Source organism: Lissotriton vulgaris, chromosome 10, assembly GCF_964263255.1.
Source record: "Lissotriton vulgaris chromosome 10, aLisVul1.2, whole genome shotgun sequence".
Taxonomy (NCBI): Eukaryota; Metazoa; Chordata; class Amphibia; order Caudata; family Salamandridae; genus Lissotriton; species Lissotriton vulgaris.
In genome coordinates this window covers 1,046,820,157-1,046,842,450 of record NC_141698.1, presented here as the reverse complement: position 1 = coordinate 1,046,842,450, position 22,294 = coordinate 1,046,820,157, and the positions used below count along the sequence as shown (strand labels likewise).

The 22,294-nt window shown below is 49.0% G+C and overlaps 1 protein-coding gene across 4 annotated transcripts in view; it reads left to right on the top strand.

The window, feature by feature from the left end:
• Positions 1-22,294, top strand: part of CNOT10 (CCR4-NOT transcription complex subunit 10) — a 550,184-nt gene that overhangs the window by 350,358 nt on the left and 177,532 nt on the right. For all 4 annotated transcript variants that reach the window (XM_086942099.1, XM_086942101.1, XM_086942102.1 and 1 more), the window contains one exon: positions 2,817-2,938. In XM_086942099.1, the coding sequence (XP_086798225.1) occupies positions 2,817-2,938 (122 nt within the window). The remainder of the gene's footprint in view (positions 1-2,816; positions 2,939-22,294) is intronic.

The following is a 22,294-nucleotide window of genomic DNA, read 5'->3' as shown; positions in this document are numbered from 1 at the left end:
AGCGAACAACGCGCTAGAGCGCCTCAAGGACTCTAGGGCCACAGCCAGATCCTTGGGCCTCGCAGCAACTTCTCTTCCCATGCAGTCTGCCTTTCGCCCCTTTTGTGGCTACAGAAGGGGTCCCCCACCACGTTCCACTCAGTGCCAAAGGGCAGCGCAAGCTACCCAGCTTAAGCGTGGCCAGGGACGTGGGACCCAGCATTGCGGGTCTGGGGCCCAGTGGGCAAGCCAGTCCACCAATCACCCCCGCAGCAGGCTCCAAACCTTCCTAGTCCAACCTTACAGGGCCATCAGTTGCCAATGGGCGGCAGTATCCGCCATCACCTCCCCCACTGGTGCAACATCACTTCAGACAGGTGGGTTTTGCAAATAGTCCGAAGGGGCAACTCTCTCCCCTTCGGGACTACCCCTCCCTTTCAGAGGTTCTCCTCTTCATTCTTTCTTTGGCCCAGCAGTGCTCTGCTCTGGGCACTCTTCAAGGCTATCTTTCAGCCATTTCGGCCTTTCTTCGCCTTTCTTTTCAAATCTCTGATTGTTAACCGATTTCTGAAGGGCATTACTCATCTCTTTCCTCCTCCTTTCATAATGCCCCAGGGGGACTTGAATCTTTCCTCACTTATCTTATGTATGCTCCCTTTGAGCCACTACATAATTATCCTCTTTGTCTCCTTACTTTGAAGACTGCTTTCTTGCTTGCCATCACCTCTGCTCGCAGGATGAATAAGCTTCAGGCTTTATCTTCCAAACCTCCCTTTCTTGCTGTCCATCTGGACAAAGTGGTTCTTCGTACTAGGCCCTCTTTTCTGCCCAAAGTCCTTACCTCTTTCCACATAGGGCAGACTATCACATTGCTCACCTTACTTACTTTATTCATTTATAAAGCACAAGCGAATCATCCTCTGCGCTTTGATAAATGGGTACTTGGTGGGCGTGCACATCTAAAACAGCCATGTCTTTAAAAGTTTCTTAAAGCTGGTTAGTTCACCACAGGACCTAATGTTCTGTGGCAGATTGTTCCAGTTGCTGGCAGCCAAATAAGAAAAGGCTCTCCCACTCATCCTTACCTTGTGTATTCTCTGGATGCACAAAAGGTTGCCATTACTAGATCTTAGTTGTCGGGCTGGTTGATACCATATGAGTTTGTTTCTGAGATAGGCAGGGCCTTTCCCCTGTAGTGATCTGAAGACCACACAGAGCATCTTAAAAATAGCTCATTTTCTGACCGGAAGCCAGTGAAGCTGGTTCAATAGAGGGGCGGAAGGGGTCCGCGCCGGCTTGTTGAGGGCAAGGCGGGCTGCTGTGTTCGGTACCACCTGCAGTCTTGATAGATCTTCCCTGACTTCCACCAGCAATGAGTTACCATAGTCCAGTCTGCTCACCAAGAGCGAATGGATGAGGGTTTTTCTCGCTGAAAGGGGATCCAGGGAAAGATCTTCCTAAGCATCTTCATTGTGCCAAAACAGGTGCCTGACAATGTCTTTACCTGCTCCTCCATTGATAGTTTATCATCTATCCTGATGCCAAGGTTCTTAGCCCAACTGTTGGCGCAGGGGCTTCACCCAGCTCGGCAGGCCACCACTAAGGAGACAAGATTGCTTCGGCCTTCCCAAACAGCAGGATCTCCGTTTTCGAGGAGTTAAGTTGTAAAAAGTTCATCCTCATTCAACTCGCAATGCTAGACATGCAGCTTTTAAATTTTAATTGAGTTGACATAATGTCCTCCTCAATGGGGACAATTAGCTGCCGCCTCCGCACCCTTTCAAAGAATAGGAGAGACTCCACCGTCTGGACCCAAAACGTGCACTGTCCTTCTACCTTGACTGCATTAAAGACTTTTGGGTGGATGATCAACTCCTCGTGGGTTATGTGGGAACCAAGAAAGGTCGGGCATTGCACAAACGTACTATCTCTCAATGGGTTGTCTAATGCATTAAGATCTGCTATACTTTGGCTCAAAAGGTACCTCCAGTAGAACCACGCGCCTACTCTACCAGGGCGACCGCAGACACTACTTCCTTGGGAGGTGGAGTTCTGCTGGTTGACATCTGTCAGACAGCCACGTGGGCATCTTTGCACATGTTTACAAAGCATTACTGCCTGGAGTCCGGAGAGACCGCTTTTTTGGCCGTTCTGTTCAACAGGACTTCCTGGTGTGAACTTAGTTTGCAGATCCACCTCCTGGGTTGGTATTGCTGGGGTATCTATTCTAAGGTAAGGAATCTATAAATAATAGTCTCGTTCAGATGAACAAGTTACTTACCTTTGGTAACGATGTATCTGTAAGAGACATATATATCAGTTATGGATTTCTTACCGCCCGACCCATCCTCTGCAAACTGACTTCTAGGGATGTGGACTCCCTTATTGTGCCCTAGTTATGTGCACCAGTGGTCAGTGTCTTGCATGGCTCTGCGCTTCTGGCGTGGAAAGTCGTATCAGAACTGACATCGGGGTGCAATGGTGACGTTTAAGTAGGCACAGCGGCGTCAGAGGTAATTCTAAGGTAAGGCATCTATAACTAATATGCCTCTTACAGATGCATCGTTACCGAAGGTAAGTAACCTGTTCTAGTGTGTTTTTAAGCTACTTTGTACCTTAGGTTTGCAGTTGTCAGTCTAAATTGTTTGCAGTTTCTTCTATAGTGTTCTACCTGGTTTTGTCCTAAATGTTTGTTATGATACATAACTTATTTGTGATTGGTTGGTGCATTAATTATAGCTTTTAGAATGTAAAATGTTTGGTTTATGTAGAAATAATAAGTATGTTTTTTCAGCAGATGGTCTTCATTCATAACTGTCATGTATTTCTCCGTTTAGAATTCCGAGCAGGAACTAAAAGGTCTTCCAAGCAAAAAGGGTATTGTACAGTCCATCGTAGGCCAAGGATATCACCGAAAAATTGTTCTCGCATCACAGTCTGTACAGAATGTTGTCTATAAGTGAGTGTTTCTATCTTTACCATATTGATTTGTTGATGCCTCTTATGATTCTTTTAGTAGAACTGGTTTGGCTAGCACAATAGGGCTACTGACATATTCAGAGTAAGTGTTCAGTCACCAAGTGTAGGGCACAAGCTGGATTGGTCATGTTATACGGCAAATGCTCCACACCAGAGGCATAGTTTCAGATTGTGAGTCTGAACCTAGTTTATACCCAGGTAAAAACCCACATCTGCAAATTTGCACATGAGTTAATGATTGAGACAATTAGAGCTTCCTTTGTCATGCGGATTTCAGTTTATTCTGCTGAACTAAGGCCAACCCAAACATCCTAAAAAAGGACATAGCTGAAAATACATGTATTTTTGATATCTAAATGTTTTAAGCTTTAACCAGGGTTTTGCAAGCACACTACTGTTGTTTCTAGAAATAATCAGCAGAGCTCCTTCTGCATCTGGATGGCTCAGATACTGGTGATCATCACTGTCAGAGCAAAATTTTAAAAAAGTGTGGGAAATGTTTTTCAGATTTATCCACCAGCAAGGCCTGCAAGATCTATGTAAACGACAGTGAAGAAAATATATAGTAATTATTTTTTAGTTTAATGTACAAAATGATCAAACTGCATTCACTGTCATTATTTTTTCAGTGTTGTGGAATCTTTAGCAAGCACATGCATATGTTGTGTGTGCCTCCCCCACTCCAGGCATATCCACCCTCTGCCTCTGTTAGTGTATGGAGATGTCAAGATCTCGGTCCCCCTTGCACAGTTCTTGCGTCAACCTCTCTGCGTCCAGATGCCTTAACTCTGTCGCTTAAGTGTGTTTGTGTCTCTAAGAGCACACCAATGCCTGCAACCATCCTGACATGTTGTAGTTGAGCTCCTAGTGGATATCTAGGTGACTCTGGGCAGTTGCTAAACAGAGACTTACTACAAGTGACCATTGCTTAGCCTATCTTACCTTTCAGCTCAGTTGCCATTGCTTTACATTAGTACCTTAGGCAGTGCCAGTACTGTTTAGGTCGAGCTGGCGTCGGCTGCGCACATGCGCAGTCGAGCTCGCGAGATTTAATGATTTAAAGGGAGTTTCAGATATGGTTTTTAAGCCCCGCCCCTCTATCCCATTGGCTGGCGTCACCGTTGATGCTAAACGGTGGCCAGCCATTGGAAAAGAGGTGTTCATGATGTACAGTTTTCTCTTTTACAGCCGTCCCACTTGGACGTGCTCCCCTGACTTACTAATGGCGTAAAAGCTTTGTTATCTTCTTTATGGGTCCAAACAGATGGCCACATAAAGAAGGTAATAAACCTTTTACGTCAGCAGGAAGTCTGGCCGAGCCTGTCCAAGTGGGACGGCAGAAAGAGAGGAAACTGTCCGTCATGGCGAGCGCTTCGAGCGCTTGTTCTAATCGTGAGTTTATGTGGCTGTGTGCGTGCACACACCCCTGTGGCGGAAAGCTGAGCATCACTGAAATAAAGCACGTACAGCCACAGCATTTTCCATGTTGCCCCTTGAGGGTCAGTACACGTCTTGCCATTGCCTGTCTCTGCAACGAGTGCTTTAAACACCGGAAATGAACATATCAGGACAGTGTGCCTTTCATTCAGAGCATACATACAGTGACCGTCTTCTTTCCTTTATGTAAAGTGCACGCACTCGTGTAATGGCCCTTTGCATAAACTACACATTGCCATTCTTTGCTTGGTTTGGCATTGCACCAAACAGAATACACACAGCGCTCTCTTGGCCTCTTCTAAGCTGCTGCCTTCACAATATAGTGTGGCCTAATGGCCTGAGCGGTCGACGTCGGAGTTGGGGAACCGGGTTTGAGTCTGGGCAAATCACTTAATCTCCCCGTGCCTAACACAATTAACGTGCCCGTCTGTAACGCAACTGATGCTCATGTAAAGCGCACTAATTCCTTCGGGTCTAGTTCAGCGCTACATATAGAAAAATTAAAATAGCACTTTAGGCCCCAAAGCCAAATATTACAGGCAGAAGAGGTAGTTTTCACGAACGCCGCATATCAAAAATAGGATCAGCTCTGTTGGCTCTGTATTTTTTCTAGCACTAGTTCTTATATAAAGAATACAGCTGCTTGAGTTGAAGCAGTTGTATTTGTTCTTGTAAATTATATTTATATAGCGCTTGCTACTCGTGACGAGTTATTGAAGCGATTTGCAGCGAACAACATAACAAATTCCTATTTTACACTCCTGGGCAGATCGTGTAACTAGATACGAATATGGTGTACTTAGGTTCACGTTTCTTGCACACAAACACACACAATATGCACCACTGCAGTAGCAGCAGTTCAGGCCCCCTGAAACAGAAAGCGCACAGCCGTCCAGGATCTGCTCACTATACCACAACATATGCAGCTGTAGTGCGAGAGAGAGACAGGCACACACCCACCCAGGATGTAGCTACTACAGGTGCAGCAAATGCAGTGACACCATGACAGGGGGGCCATTGACCCCTGACAACGGCTGTATTTCTCCTAATCAACAGCAGTTAAAGGGTCAATTTTCCCTGGTTGCATCAGGGTCCGTGGCATCGCAGCTACACATAGGTAGTAACAGTGCAAACATCACTGACACACAGTAGTGTCGGTTTATTCGAAATATTTTTAATTTGTTTCACTTTGTGGCTCCAAAGATTCACAGGCTCTCTTGTAAAATATTTTGGCCGACGGCCAGATGTCCCGAGGCCTGGTCTCTGTTCAATGGCGATGGCTTTAAAACTGTGGGGCGCACCACGAGAAGGGTGTCATGGGTGGTGTCATGAGTGGGTGCAATTCTGACACAGAAGAGCACGTATCCTGTCTCAGGCGAGCACAGACAATGTGCATCATTTTGCTTAAGAGTAATGTCATATTATGAACTTAAACAACGTATCATGGGGCAGAAATTAACAACTTTTTGTCACTCATGCCCTGCTGGTAGTAGGTGTCAAGGAAAGGATTCCAGACTCGCTCATAAAGTGACTGTATCATGGGACGGTGTTATTCTTTCCATGTTATAACGCGTGCATTCATATTGTGTTGGTAGGTCGTTGCCCCATATTCCGAGCAGCATAAGCACCTCGTCTTCTGCGGGTGTACTTTGTATTATTTACTGTTTTGCTTGTAATAACTTTTTCTTTTGCTTTAGAGCAGTGCCCTGTAGTATGTGGAAAGTTGATTGCTGTTGATTTAATGTTTCATGCACGTTTGGCTTTTGCTGAGCTACTTTATTTCATCAGAACTCACGGTTAACACATTTAAGAACCCTGTTACATAGGCAATTCCACTGGAATGCACCCAGCGGGGAAAGAATAATGTACATGGCATCTGGCCTCTGCTAAGCACCATTGTCTACAATTACACTCACACAAACTTCCTGTTTGAATAAATTTGCACACCTGCTTTTTTAACACCTTGACTGCTGCCCAGATTTATCACCAGTGCTGACCCCTAATGTTAATGGGTGTGGTCATGACGGAATGGTTCCGTCATGAGCACAGCTTAACCGATGCTCATGACGGAACCATTCCGTCATGAGCATCGAAGGGGTTAAGGTATCAATGTAGGCACTATATTTGGCATTGTTCCCATTAGATACATGAAGCGATATCCAGGATTCTTGAATAAAGAGACTTTTGCCCTATCGGACTTGTACCTTAATTACTGTGTAGTTAAACTGATCTCTGATGTAAATCATTTATCTTCAATAATTGGTGTATGCTAGTTGTGTGCTCCTTTTACCGCCAATAGTAAAGATAACAAATCCATGATCAGTCGTGAGAACTTTTGGAAAGCAGCCATAAAATCCTGGCTACTGGAATGGAGTATGGCGATTAAAGACCATATTAGGTTGTGCTGAAGTGCTATCCATGTCTTTTCACCATTGCAGGACGATAAGTTGGCCTGCACATGCTACAAAGTCAGTTCCTTGCTCAGATAATTTGCGCGAGTTTAAGCTATTGGCATTGTAAGTGACTGCCTTTTATTTATGTTTTAAAAATAAAAAACAAAATAAAAGGCATTGTTATTTGCAATGTCAATAGCTCAAACTTGCGTAATTGCAAGACCTATTGCATTGCAAATGCTTGTTTTAATGTATGTTGACAGCTACTGCTGCTGCCTAGCTTTCCTACCTTGGTCATGCCTTGAAAACAAGTTACTTACTTGTAACTGTAGTTTTCCAGTATTGGAAGCTTTTATAGATTCACATGCCTGAATCATTCCCCGTCGTCGAGACGGGAGTCTCCGGTATATAACAAAGCTATGCTTAGTAGTAAAGCAAACTGAAAAAAGGCCTAGTCCCATTTTCCTTTTGCAACCCATTACATTCGTTATGTAAAAAAGACCAAACTTTTCTCTGAACCAATCAGAGCCCCTCACCCTCTAGAACCCTCCTGGGAGAACCTTTTGCCCCTCCGATTTTCGCGCACTTGTGCATAAAATACTTTCTGATGGATACATCTGCCAGTGGATTCCTCACCTTGTGAATATCCCCTTGCGTCAGCAACATTCGGAAATTCTTTTGTAGCTTCGCGCCGACGTGGACGTGATAGAGGCACAGCATCGCGTGCGGCTCCGCTGACGTCACCGACTCCATAATAGGCCCACGTCGGCGTGATGACATCAGTTCCCTTTTTTCCGCGTCATCGACGCTAACGGTTTTCGAGGGATCCTCTGTAGCGTTGTTACTAACTTTGTTACTATTGTGATTTTCTGGGTTCTTTCTAGTGTTCTGACTCCTGTCGTGATGTCGACCAAGAAGACTGGGTTTAAGCCGTGCGGCGAATGCGGGAAGATGATGTCAATCACTGACACGCATGATGACTGTATATGGTGCCTGAGTTCGGATCACGACGTCCAAGGTTCATTCCTGTAGGAAGATGAATCCGAAGGCCCTTCGTGAACGTGAGGCGAAGATCCTGGTTGCAAAATTGAAAGGTAAAGAAGCCAAGAAGAGTTCAAGGTCGCGATTGAGGCGGTCGAGGTCCCGGTCGAAGTCGGCTTCGAAGTCGTCATCGGGACATGCTTCCAGATCAATGAATAAGAAACATATGAAGAGGAAGCATGGGTCAAGGCACCATTCAGGAAAGGAGTCTGATTCGAGAGCGAAGTCGCCTAGTAGACGGCTTCGAAAGGGTATGGTGTCTCTGTCTCCGGCGCGGGATCCGAAAGGTGAGGCTTTGCCCTTGGATTCGCCGGAGCATTCACCTTCTCAGGCGTCGAATCCTTCTCCGGCTCCTTCCCAGTCTCTAGTTCAGGAGTAGGAAGAGGTTCCTCAAGGCTCGACGTCTCCAGCTCACCAACCCGAGGAACAAGAAGAGTCGACTCCGGTGCAGCCTCCTCGAGAGCAGCCGGTTGGTGTGTATCCTCCTTTTCCGGGTCCAGGTCAAGACCCTTCGCAGTTCCTATATGCCATATATGGTGTTTATGCGAGAGCCATGTACCCCTCTGGAGCACCAGCTGGTCCCATGGGTCCGTTGGCATACAATTTGGGAGTTCCCCAAGCTTATGCTCCGGCTTATGCTGGCGCCGACACCGCCATGGCATTTCTCGGCGCCGCCGAAGTCATCAACGCCGCTTCCTGCGTCACCGGCTCCAGACCGACCTCAAGATCTTCGGCATGGTCTTCCAACTCTGAGTTCGACGCCGGCTCTGGCGCCGTCTTCGACGCAGGCCCCGGCTCCTTCGTAGTCGATTCCGGATCCGATGACGCCGCTTCTGAAGGAGAGGTTGAGGCGTGAAGCCCAGCACCTTTTGGAGGAGCAGAAATATAGGGAAGCTGATTTTGAAGAGGGTGAGCTTCAAGAGTCGGAGAACTATTTTGATGATTTAAGGGAGGCGAGTGGACTGGAACTGTCCCCTGATTGGGATTTAACCTCGGTGTCGGATGCTCCTTCTAAAGATGTGGCCCCCTACCATGTGGTTATCAAGAAGGCAGCGGATCTGCTGAATTTGACTCTGCCCACTGCGGAGTATAAATCAAACATTTTAACTGAAGTCCTCCATTCTCCCTCATCTGTGGTGGAACCTATGCTTCCTTTTACTGAAGCTTTAACAGATCCTATCCTGGAGGTGTGGAGTAGGCCTTTTACGGCTCCTGAAGTTTCTAAGGCCGTTGCTAGGCGTTATAGAGTGGCTCCTGGAGATCCAGACTTTTTGTCCTCTCATCCTTTGCCAGAGAGCTTAGTGGTTCAGGCGGCCTGTTCTAAAAGATCTGCAGGTGCTTTCTGGTGATAAGGATTCAAAAAAGCAGGACCAATCTGCTAAGAGAGTTTTTTCCTCAGCAAGTTTGGCCCTCAAAGCTACGAATGCCACTTGTCTCCTGGGTCGTTATTTCCATGCCTTAATGGATACTTTAAAGCAATTGACCCCTAAACTTCCTGAAGAGGATTTAATGAGGTGCTTGCTGACACCCAGGCTGCTGCTCGGCAGGTCATTCAGAGTGGAATGGACACAGCGGATTCAGTGGCTAGGGTCATGGGATCTTCAATTGCCACCAGAAGAGCTGCCTGGTTAAAGGATTCCGAGTTCTCTACAGATGTTGAGGCTGCTTTAATGGATTTGCCCTTTGATGGCTCAGGCCTTTTTGGTAAAAAGGCGGATGCTGCATTGGAGAGGTTCAAAGACAGCAGGGCAACAGCCAGGTCTTTGGGTTTGCAGACTAGAGGGTCTGTGAGCAAAAGGTATAGGGGCTTTGGAAGATCTTCTTTTCGTCCCTACAAGCAACAGCAGCAGCAGCAACACAACAAAATCTGTTGTATAAATCCTACAGGGGCAGACAAAGAGCTTGTCCTCGGGGACGTCAGGCATCCTCCTCCTCCTCCTCTTCCTCTACCCACCCCCTTCCTACAACAGCAAAGCTGCCCTAGATCCGCCATTCCGGATCATGCAGGTCATGCGGGGGGCTGGTTTACTCCTTTTCTACGGGATTGGGAATCAGTGACATCGGACCTTTGGGTTCTCAATCTCGTAGAGAATGGGTATGCTCTTCCCTTTCGGGAATTTCCCCCAAATTACCCTCCTTGCCAAGGGTTTTGCACAGAGGACCACCTGCTGCTCCTGCAGGAGTAAGTCCTGGCACTGTTAAGAAAATGTGCGATAGAGGTGGTTCCGGAGCAGGAAAGGGGTCAGGGATGCTACTCCCGGTATTTCCTGATCCCCAAGTAGGATGGCAGACTTCGTCCAATCCTGGATCTCAGGATCTTGAACCTTTACCTGAAGCAGGAGAAGTTCAAGATGCTCACCCTTGTACAGGATTTTCAAGCGCTGCTGCAAGAAGACTGGATGGTGTTGTTCGACTTGCAGGATGCATATTACCACATCCCCATCCTGAAGTCGCACAGGAAGTATCTCCGTTTTACGGTGGGTTCGCAGCATTACAAGTTTGCGGTCCTTCTGTTTGGTCTTACTACTGCGCCTCGAGTCTTCACCAAGGTGATGGCTGTGGTGGCGGCACATCTCAGAAAGTCAGGGATACCGGTATTCCCTTATTTGGACGATTGGCTGATCAAAGCGGAATCTCCAGAGAAGGTGCTCCATCATCTGCAGATTACAACTCAGTTGTTGTACAGGTTGGGTTTTTCAATAAATGTACCCAAATCTCAACAGGTGCCCTCCCAGCGCAACCTGTTCATAGGTGCGGTACTGGATACAACTGTATGTCGAGCATTTCCTCCTCCTCAACGAATTCGTGACATACAGGAGATGGTTCCTTTATTATTTCACAATGGAGCGGTCGTTCCAGTCCTGAAGGTCCTTTGTCTGCTCGGTCTGATGGCTTCTTGCATTCTGTTGGTCAACCATGCACGCTGGCATATGAGAGCGCTCCAGTGGTGCCTCCGCAGGCAGTGGTATCAGCACAACGGAGATCTCAGGGAGTCAGTCGGGATCTCCAGAGAAGCTGCGGCGGATCTGTCTTGGTGGGGCGTGGAAGGCAATCTGTCTCAAGGAAAGCCTTTTCAACTGCCTCCGTCGGTGGCCACAGTGATAACTGATGCATCCACCCTAGGGTGGGGTGCTCATCTGGGAGATCTGGAGGTCAAGGGTCTTTGGTCTCCAGAGGAAAGGTTGCTTCACATCAACCTTCTAGAGTTACGGGCGATACGTTAGGCACTCAAGGCATTCCTCCCATCCCTTCGCGGTCAGTCGGTGCAAGTCCTGGGGGACAACATGACCGCGATGTGGTATGTCAACAAGCAGGGAGGAGTAGGGTCGGATTACCTCTGCAGAGAGGCTCTGCGTCTTTCGTCCTGAGTTCAGGGCCATCGTATTTGTCTGATGGCAAATCATCTGGCCGAAGTTCTGAACGTGCGTGCAGACAGTCTGTCGGCAGTTCTAGGCCGACCACGAGTGGAGGCTTCACCCGGAGGTGGTTTGTCACATCTTTCGGACGTGGGGGACTCCTCGGGTGGACCTGTTTGCCACTCACGAGAATGCTCACTGCCCGTCATTCGGCAGTCTCCAGTTTCCGATGCAAGGAGCACTGGGAGACGCGTTTCAGTTGAGTTGGGACTCTCAACTCCTTTACGCGTTTCCACCCATACCCTTAATTCCTCGAGTTCTGAGAAAGATTCACCAAGACCGGGCCCAAGATATATTGATCGCCCCAGATTGGCCAAGAAGGGTGTGGTATACAGATCTTCTCCACCTCTCCTCGTGCCCGCCGCTCCGTCTCCCTCTCAGGGCAGGTCTACACTCTCAGATGGAGGGGCAGGTTCTACACAACCACCTCCAGACCTTACACCTTCATGCCTGGAGATTGAACGGGGCATCCTGAATTCCTTTTCTCTCCCACATGATATGGTGGATGTCATCTTATCGGCCAGGCGTGATTCCACCAAATCTATTTATTCTTATAGATGGACTAAATTTGTTACTTGGTGTGGAGAGAAGTCCATTGACTCTTTGAAGGCTAAATTGTCTGATATTCTTCAATTTGCACTCTCTTTGGCGCAGCAGGGTTTTGCTGTTGCTACGGTCAAGGGTTATCTTTCGGCTTTGTCGTCTTTTCTCTGTCTGCCGGATCAGCCATCCTTGTTTAAATCTCCTGTGGTCTTGAGATTTTTGAAGGGTCTCATGAATAAATTTCCTCCTACTCCCTTTATTGTGCCTCAATGGGTCTTGAACCTTGTGCTTACTTTTTTAATGGGTTCACCTTTTGAACCTTTACACAGGTGTCCCTTGAGACTGTTGTCTTTTAAAACGGTCTTCCTAATTGCTATTACCTCGGCAAGGAGGGTAAGTGAGCTTCAAGCTCTTAGTTCAAAGCCCCCATTCTTGACCATTCATGCTGAACGAATGGTACTCAGGACCAGGGCTGCTTTTCTGCCTAAGGTGGTAACTCCTTTCCATCTGGGGCAGTCCATTATCCTTCCTACCTTCTATCCTCCCCTCACCCTTCCAAGGAGGAGGAGAGACTTCATCGCCTGGACCCTAAGAGGGCGGTGAGCTTCTACCTGGACAGAACTAGAGAGTTCAGAGTGGATGACCAGCTCTTCATCGGTTTTGTTGGTGCCAGAAGAGGCAAGGCGGTGCACAAGCGCACACTGTCGAAATGGATTGTCTTGTGTATCAAAATTTGCTACTCTCTGGCGGGTAAGGAACCTCTTGAAGGTTTAAGAGCTCATTCCACTAGAGCAAGATCTGCTACATCTGCTTTGTCTAGGGGTGTACCTGTAGAGGACATTTGTAGAGCAGCGACTTGGGCTTCCCTCCATACTTTGGCGAAGCATTACTGCTTGGATTCCAAAGTGTGGAGGGACGGCTACTTTGCGCGCTCCGTCCTCCAGGATTTTCTGGTATAGGAGAGTGGACACCCTCCTCCAGGAGTGGGGACTGCTGTGGGACTCTATTCACAAGGTGAGGAATCCACTGGCAGATGTATCCATCAGAAGAACAAGTTACTTACCTTCGGTAACGCTTTTTCTGGTGGATACAGTATCTGCCTGTGGATTCCTCACTGACCCACCCGCCTCCCTGTTGTCCACTCTTCTATACCTGATTTACTGTAATGTTAATATTTTATTGTCAAAGGAAATGTGTTATTATAATTGCTTTCCTGCATTGGCTACACACTGCGTGTGTTATTTTGTATATTTGGTACTATGTACTTTGTGTGTATATCTACTGTTGTAAGTAACTTGTTTTCTTACTCTAGTATTGGAGCTTTCATAGATTCACATGCCTGAATCAGAATAGCGAGCAGTGATCTAACAAAGCACATTTATCTTCTGTATTCTTACATCATGCAAAACAGTATGAATAATCTTATACGCAGTAAGTAATACAAATGTGCATTTGTGAGCAAAAATAAAGGAAGGAGGGATGTAAAGCGGCTCACCGTCAATGGATGATATTTCTCAGAACTGCTTCTCCCACCGCCACATCTGTCTCAGATGTCGCTTCCAAGCAGTAGTGCCAGGTGAAGGTATGCGTGGATGTCCAGGTTGCTGCTCTGCATATGTCCTGGATCGGCACTCCTGCAAACAACGCAGTGGATGTGGACACTGCCCTCGTTGAGTGAGCACGAACCCGTGCATTCAGAGGTTTTCCAGCCGCTTGGTGACTGTAGACAATCGCACTGGAAATCCATCTGACAATCCCTCGTTTTGATAAAGGGAAACCCTTCCTGGGTTTGCTATAAGCGACTAAGAGCTGTGAGGACTTACGAAAAGCTCTAGTTTCCTGCAAATAGAATTTGAGACATCGCTAACATCCAGTGAATGCAGTACTCTTTCTGCCGATGTCACTGGTTGAGGAAAAAAGCTTTTCAATACTAACGGTTCATTTAAGTGAAAGTCAGTTCGCACTTTAGGAATGAACTTTGGGTTAGTTCTAAGAATCATCCTGTCTTCTTGAAACTGCAAAAAAGGAGATTGAATCGTGAGAGCCTGTAGTTCTCCTACCCGTCTTGCTGATGTCAAGGCGATGAGAAGCGCCACCTTCCATGATAGGAATTTCAAATCTGCTCTATGTATAGGTTCGAAGGGTTGTTTCATTAGCTGAGATAGCACTATATTTAAACGCCAAAGCGGTGGTGGTGGTTTTATTGGAGGAAAAACTCTGAATAGCCCTTTCATAAACTGTTTGATGATCTTGCAGACCATAAGGATGGACCCGAGGAAGACCTCCTGTCGCGGGATAATGCAGCTAGATGCACCTCAATAGAAGCGTGAGCCAATCCTGACTTGGCTAGAAGTAAGATGTATGGGATAATTTCATGAGGTGCCGCAGTTAGAGGGTGAATGGTATTTCTCTGACACCATAGACAAAATCTCTTCCATTTCATTCTGTAAGTTTTGTTGGTACTATCCGCCCTAGCCTTGGAGAGGAGGATTCTCTTACAGTCCTCTGAGATTTTCAGATGTTGAAATTCACAGTGTTCAGGAGAAAGGCCGCTAAGCGCAAGGATTTCGGGTCCGGATGGAGCACTTGTCCCCGGGACATTGTCAGAAGCAATGGAATCGGTCGGAGACGAACTGGTCGAACCTCCGACAGCAGCAGGAGTTCTGTGAACCAGTGTTGTCTGGGCCACCACGGGGCTATCAGGATTAGCCTGCACGGTTCTTTCTTGATCTTCACAAGCACTCGGGGCAGGAGAGGAATTGGAGGAAAAACGTAAGCAAAGACGCCGGACCAACGCATTCCCCCAAGACCCCTTCTAGGGAAGCCAATTTGCGAAGAACCAGCATTTCCTGTTCCGTCTTGTGGCGAAGAGGTCTACTGATGGCGTTCCCCATCTTCGAAAAATGCTGTCCAGGATCCCCTGATCCAGCTCCCACTCGTGGCAGGACTATTTGAGCCTGCTTAGAGTATCCGCTTTTAAGTTCCGATCTCCCGGAGATGTTCTGCTTTCAAGGATATCCCCTGCTGTAGCCCCCATTCCCATATTCTCTAGGCCTCCTGAGACAGGGAGAGTGATCTTGTTCCTCCTTGCTTGTTTAAGTAGTGCATTGCTGTAGTGTTGTCCGTTCTTATCAACACCGGCGAGCGCCTTGATCTTGGTAGGAAAGCTTGCAATGCGAGGCGGATTGCCCTGAGTTCTAGCAGATTTATGTGTAATTGCTGCTCGTGCAATCTCCAACGATCGCTGACTTGAAGGTCTTGAAGAAAAACTCCCCATCCTTCCATGGACACATCTGTAGTCCCTACCAATGGAGCTGGTTTTGAAAGAAATGACAGACCCTGAGAGACATTTTCTCTTAGCGTCCACCATGTCACTGCTTGGATAATGACTGGTGTCACTTGGATTGTGCCTTCGAAGGATCCCTCCACTTGACGCCACTGAAGATCGATCTGTTCTTGCAACAGGCGCATCCTTAACCTGCAGTGAGGCACGAGGGGAATACAAGATGACATCATGCCCAGTAATGACTTGTACTTGCGTACTGAAAGATACTTTCTTTTTATAAAGTCTTGGAAGAGAGATACAATCCTCAGTTGCCTTTCTTTGGAGGGAAATGCCTTGTTTCTTTCCGTATCCAGTATTGCTCCCAGAAACGTGATCAGTTTTGTCGGTTGAAGGGTTGATTTTCCCTCATGCAAAGTCGAACCAAGTTTGGCAAATAAGTCTAAGCAGGCCTGTGTTGATGCCCTGGCCTGTGTTTCCGATGGTGCTTTGACTAACCAGTCGTCGAGGTAAGGAAATATTTGATGTTTTTGCTTCCTCAACACCGCCACCACTGGAGCCAGGCATTTTGTGAATACTCGAGGTGCTGACTTTAGGCCGAATGGCAGTACCTTGAATTGATAATGCACTCCGGCTACCATGATTCGAAGGTACTGTCTGTGTGAAGGATAGATAGGGACATGAAAATACGCATCCAGCTGGTCCAAAGTGGTCATATGATGATCCACTGGGTTCAACAGTAGAAGGATGTCCTGAAGAGACACCATCCTGAAAGATTGCTTTTTAGGTCGAGCTAGAGTTGCGCATGCGTAGCATGCGGTCTAGCTCGACAACTATTGTTTTCAGTTTCCTGGGTATCTGAGACAGGCTTCGGTGCCCATCTCCTGCCTCAGATTCCCGTGCGCAAACACACACACAGCCACACTCACGCATGCGCACATACACAGCCACACGCATACACAGGCACACACACACTGTATAGACACACGCACCCCCCCTTAAACAGACACACGCGCACATGCACAGACACACTCGAACACACAGACACACGCGCGTACACCCCCCCCCCCAGGCCCCCCCCCCCCCCTTCTCCCTCCACTCACCGGGCTCTTTCCGCGTGTCCCTTCGGCAGCCAGCATTCAGCGTGCAGGGTTCCAGGACGTTCTCCCGGCAGTTCCTTCCTGTTTCTTTGCAGACCCCGCCCACGTCCCAACGAAGGCTGCCTGACTTCCGCTAGCACTCCGTGGCATCACGCTGAACTTGGCTTTCGGTCACGAAGCAGACAATGCCGGACACGGGTGAGTGACGGCATTGGTTCCCTACAGAGGTGTTTGGGTGCTGCTTGTTCAATGCCTGACTTGTTATTTTTGTTACTGGCTTGTTCTCTCTGCTGTCAGTGGTTGGCTTCATGCGAGACTGGCGTTAGTGCTGGCGGCGCATGGTGCAACAATCTTTTTAGGCGTTCCTCTACATTCTCCCCCTTCCTTTACATGAATTGCCTCACTACCACGCTCCAACAGTGCCCATTATCTCTCCCCTGTCCATCTCTGTCATACAAACTCTCAGCACGGCCTCGATGATGCGAGGAGCAGGGCGTTATGTGAGCAGAGCAGACTCTAATCGAATCCATTCTCGAGACCTCGGCACCCCTAAAAAAAAAACTCCATCAGTAACACGGGTGCCGAAAATCAGCGCTTTCTTAAGAGTGCTGAGGCACTAGGGCCCAGTGCGTCATCACTAATCTCGTGGCATTTCTTTTATCGACCTCGGGAGGATGAATGGTTGAGGTGCACTGTCAGGATTCCAACACGTGACATGCGATTTGTACACAAATGTATGCTGCAGAAACCAATGGCCCACGCTCAATCCACTCTCCTATCATGCTAATGAGCGGCCACTGTCCACTCCTAGTGCATGCTTCCTTCATGCACACACACTACTAGCTATCTGTGCACGCTTTCACCAGGCAGACACACATCACAAGCTGCCAGTGCACGTTTTAACAGGCACACTCCTCCAGCTGTCAGTGCACACTTTCGCCAGGCATACACAACACCAGCTATATTTGCATGCTTCCACCAGGCACACACACCACCATTTGTCAGTGCACGCTTCCACAAGGCATACACACCACCAGCCATCAGTGCAAGCTTCTAGCAGGCAGACACACCACCATCCGACCCACCTAATTGTTAGACAACTATTTTTAGGTCTCGCCTGTCCGTGCGCATTGAGCTTGCGAGACTATGGGGGCTTAAACAGACTTTAACCAACTTGCGATTCCATGGCGATTCCTTGCAGTGCCCGTAATATTGAAGCTCAATGCGCAAGTGCATTGACATTAAAAGCGTGTGCACATGAAAGCGACAAGGCTCCCTCCCACGGCAATCCCCACCCCCAGCCGCCAGCACCTCCCCTCTCTCTCCCCGCACACAGCCAGGCTCGCATTTCTCCTCCCCCTCCCCAGCCGCCAGCACCTCCCCTAATCTCCCAGCACACAGCCAGGCTCGCATTTCTCCACAGCCAGGCTGGCAATTCTCCTCCCCAGCCACCAGCTCCTCCCCTCTCTCTCCCTGCAGTTTCACGGCCGTGTCTCGTCTTAAACCCTTAAACCTTCACAACTCATTTTTTACACACTGAAACAGACTATTTTTTAAACAAAATTCGGCAGCCTTCGACATCTGTTCCCCAGCCCCCAGCCGCCAGCACCTCCCCTCTCTCTCCCCGGACACAGCCAGGCTCGCAATTCTCCTCCCCCTCCCCAGATGCCAGCACCTCCCCTCTCCAGCACCTCACCTCTCTCTCCCTGCACACAGCCAGGCTCGCATTTCTCCTCCCCCTCCACAGCCGCCAGCACCTCCCCTCTCTCTCCCTGCAGTTTCACGGCCTTGTCTCGTCTTAAACCCTTAAACCTTGTCTCGTCTTAAACCCTTAAACCTGCACAACTCATTTTTTGCCCACTCAAAAACCTGCACAGCTCATTTTTTGCCCACTGAAAGACTATTTTTTTAAACAAAATTCACCAGCCTTCAACATCTGTTCCCCAGCCGCCAGCACCTCCCCTCTCTCTCCCCGGACACAGCCAGGCTCGCATTTATCCACTCCCCCTCCCCAGACGCCAGCACCTCCCCTCTCTCTCCCTGCACACAGCCAGGTTCGCATTTCTCCTCCCCAGCGGCCTGCAGTTTCACAGCCGTGTCTCGTCTTAAACCTGCATTTGACATCTTCGCATTGAATACTAAAACATGTTGGAAGCATCATGTTCTTAAAAGAATTTGTATTAACTAACACACATTAATTAGCCTTGTACCGAAAACAAAAAATACACTACCCTAGATGTGTGGTAGTGAACGGCAGCGTTCAAATGCTGGTGAGCCCAACAAAATCAAAATACAATGGCAGCCCTCTATCTGTTTCGTGTGCCTTGATGGGGTGGGGGGCTGAGGGGGCTTTCAATGCGGCTTCCCTTTGCAAGCTCAGTTTGAAGCCCTGGTCTTAACTATGCAGCCTCGGCACTCGATACAAACGGAGTAGCAGCAGAAAGGAACGGGCTGCAACTTGCAAAAATCAACACCTCCAAGCGAGCATGCACAGCTCAATTCGCCAGCCTTCGCCATCTGTTCACCAGCCCCAAGCAACTCCCCTCTCTCTCCCCGGACACAGCCAGGCTCGCATTTATCCACTCCCCCTCCCCAGACGCCAGCACCTCCCCTCTCTCTCCCTGCACACAGCCAGGCTCTCATTTCTCCTCCCCAGCGGCCTGCAGTTTCACAGCCGTGTCTCGTCTTAAACCCGCATTTGACATCTTCGCATTGAATACTAAAACATGTTGGAAGCATCATGTTCTTAAAAGAATTTGTATTAACTAACACACATTAATTAGCCTTGTACCGAAAACAAAAAATACACTACCCTAGATGTGTGGTAGTGAACGGCAGCGTTCAAATGCTGGTGAGCCCAACAAAATCAAAATACAATGGCAGCCCTCTATCTGTTTCGTGTGCCTTGATGGGGTGGGGGGCTGAGGGGGCTTTCAATGCGGCTTCCCTTTGCAAGCTCAGTTTGAAGCCCTGGTCTTAACTATGCAGCCTCGGCACTCGATACAAACGGAGTAGCAGCAGAAAGGAACGGGCTGCAACTTGCAAAAATCAACGCCTCCAAGCGAGCATGCACAGCTCAATTCGCCAGCCTTCGCCATCTGTTCACCAGCCCCAAGCAACTCCCCTCTCTCTCCCCGGACACAGCCAGGCTCGCATTTATCCACTCCCCCTCCCCAGACGCCAGCACCTCCCCTCTCTCTCCCTGCACACAGCCAGGCTCGCATTTCTCCTCCCCAGCGGCCTGCAGTTTCACAGCCGTGTCTCGTCTTAAACCCGCATTTGACATCTTCGCATTGAATACTAAAACATGTTGGAAGCATCATGTTCTTAAAAGAATTTGTATTAACTAACACACATTAATTAGCCTTGTACCGAAAACAAAAAATACACTACCCTAGATGTGTGGTAGTGAACGGCAGCGTTCAAATGCTGGTGAGCCCAACAAAATCAAAATACAATGGCAGCCCTCTATCTGTTTCGTGTGCCTTGATGGGGTGGGGGGCTGAGGGGGCTTTCAATGCGGCTTCCCTTTGCAAGCTCAGTTTGAAGCCCTGGTCTTAACTATGCAGCCTCGACACTCGATACAAACGGAGTAGCAGCAGAAAGGAACCGGCTGCAACTTGCAAAAATCAACGCCTCCAAGCGAGCATGCACAGCTCAATTCGCCAGCCTTCGCCATCTGTTCACCAGCCCCAAGCAACTCCCCCCTCTCTCCACGCACACAGCCAGGCTCCCATATCTCCTCCCCCTCCCCAGACGCCTTCACACACTCAACACCCTCACACACCCTCAATCACCCTCACACCATCACTCAACATCACCCCCTCACCCTCACACCCACTCACACCCCCTCACCCACAGTCACACACTCAACCTTCAAACTCGCACACTCTCACTCACCTTCACACCCTCACATCCTCACAACACTCACCCTCACTCACCCTCAAACTCTCACCCTCACTCACCCACACCTGTCACACTCTCACACCCCATTAGCCTCACCCCCTCATGTTCACACCCCTCACCCCTTCACCCTCACAACCCTCACACCCTCACTCATACTCACTCCGTCGCCCTCACTCACCCTCACACACCATCACACACCCACACACCACCTGACCCTCACATTCACTCACACTTACACCGTCCAAGTCCACCCCCCCATTAGCCTCACCCCCTCATGTTCACACACCCTCACCCCTTCACCCTCACCCCTTCACCCTCACAACCCTCACACCCTCACTCTTACTCACCCTCACTCACCCTCACTCACCCTCACTCACCCTCACTCACCCTCACTCACCCTCACACACCATCACACACCATCACACACCCTCACACCCCCTGACCCTCACATCCACTCACCCTCACACTCACACCGTCCAACTCAACCCCTCACACCCTCACTCATACTCGCACCGTCACCCTCACACACCATCACACACCCTCATTCCCCTGACCCTCACATCCACTCACAATCACACCGTCCAACCTCCACCCTCTTAATATGACTGCGCATCACCAACAACTCACACTCACACACACCCCTCACCCTCAATCCTCACACACCCTCACTATCACCCTCCCTCACACACCATCACTCACCAACACACCCTCTCCCACAACCTCAACACCCTCACCCTCACACACACTCAATCACCCTCAATCACCCTCACCCACTCACCATCACACACCATCACTCAACAACACCCCCTCACCCTCCCACCCCCTCAAACCCCCTCACCCTCACACACCCTCACACACCCTCACCCTCACACACCCTCACCCTCACCCACAGTCACACACTCAACCTTCAAACTCGCACACCCTCACTCACCTTCACACCCTCACAACACACCCTCACTCACCCTCAAACTCTCACCTTCACTCACCCACACCTATCATCACACACTCACATCCCATTACCCTCACCCCCTCATCTTCACACATCCTCACCCCATCGCCCTCACACCCACACTCACACCGTCACCCTCACTCACCCTCACACACCATCACACACCCTCACACCCCCTGAACCTCACATCCAATCACCCTCACACCGTCCAAGTCCACCCTCATAACCCTCACAACCTCACTCATACTCACACCCTCACTCACTCTCACACACCATCACACACCCTCACACCCCCTGACCCTCACATCCACTCACCCTCACACTCACACCGTCCAAGTCCACCCTCCAAATCCACCCTACAACACCACCCTACAACTCCACCCTCCAAAATGACTGCGCATCTATGTTAATGCAAGAAAAGCTTTTGCAGTGCGGCTTGATGTGTACCTTACAAAACAAATGAAAACATTTTACATGTATAATATAAAAAAAATTACTGATGTCTTTGTTTTTGGATTCAGCGCGAACAACAGCATCAATCAACATTACATAGGTCTCTTACCTTCAGAATCAACGCTTCACAACATTAATACATTTGAAGTGTACAATATTCACGGAGAAAAAATAAACACTTATAGCCATCATCACAACAACTCTCACTCACACCCTCACCCACCCTCACCCTCAGCCTCACACACCCTCACTCATCCTCAAACTCCCTCACACCCTCACACCCTCGCACACCATCACTCACCAACACACCCTCACCCTCAACACCCTCACCCTCACACACCCTCACTCACCCTCACCCCCACACACCATCACTCAACATCACCCCCTCACCCTCACACCCCCTCACACCCCCTCACCCACCCTCACCCACCCTCACCCAGTCACACACTCAACCTTAAAAATCGCACACCCTCACTCACCTTCACACACTCACACCCTCACAACACTCACCCTCACTCACCCTCACTCAACCACACCTAGCATCACACACACTCACACCCCATTACCCTCACCCCCTCATCTTCAGACACCCTCACCCCCTCACCCTCACAACCCTCACACCCTCACTCATACTCACACAGTCACCCTCACTCGCCCTTACACACCATCACACACCCTCACGCCCCCTGACCCTCACATACACTCACCCTCACACCGTCCAAGTCCACCCTCCAACTCCACCCTACAACACCACCCTACAACTCCACCCTACAACTACTACTCCACCCTCCAACTACTAATCCACCCTCCAACTA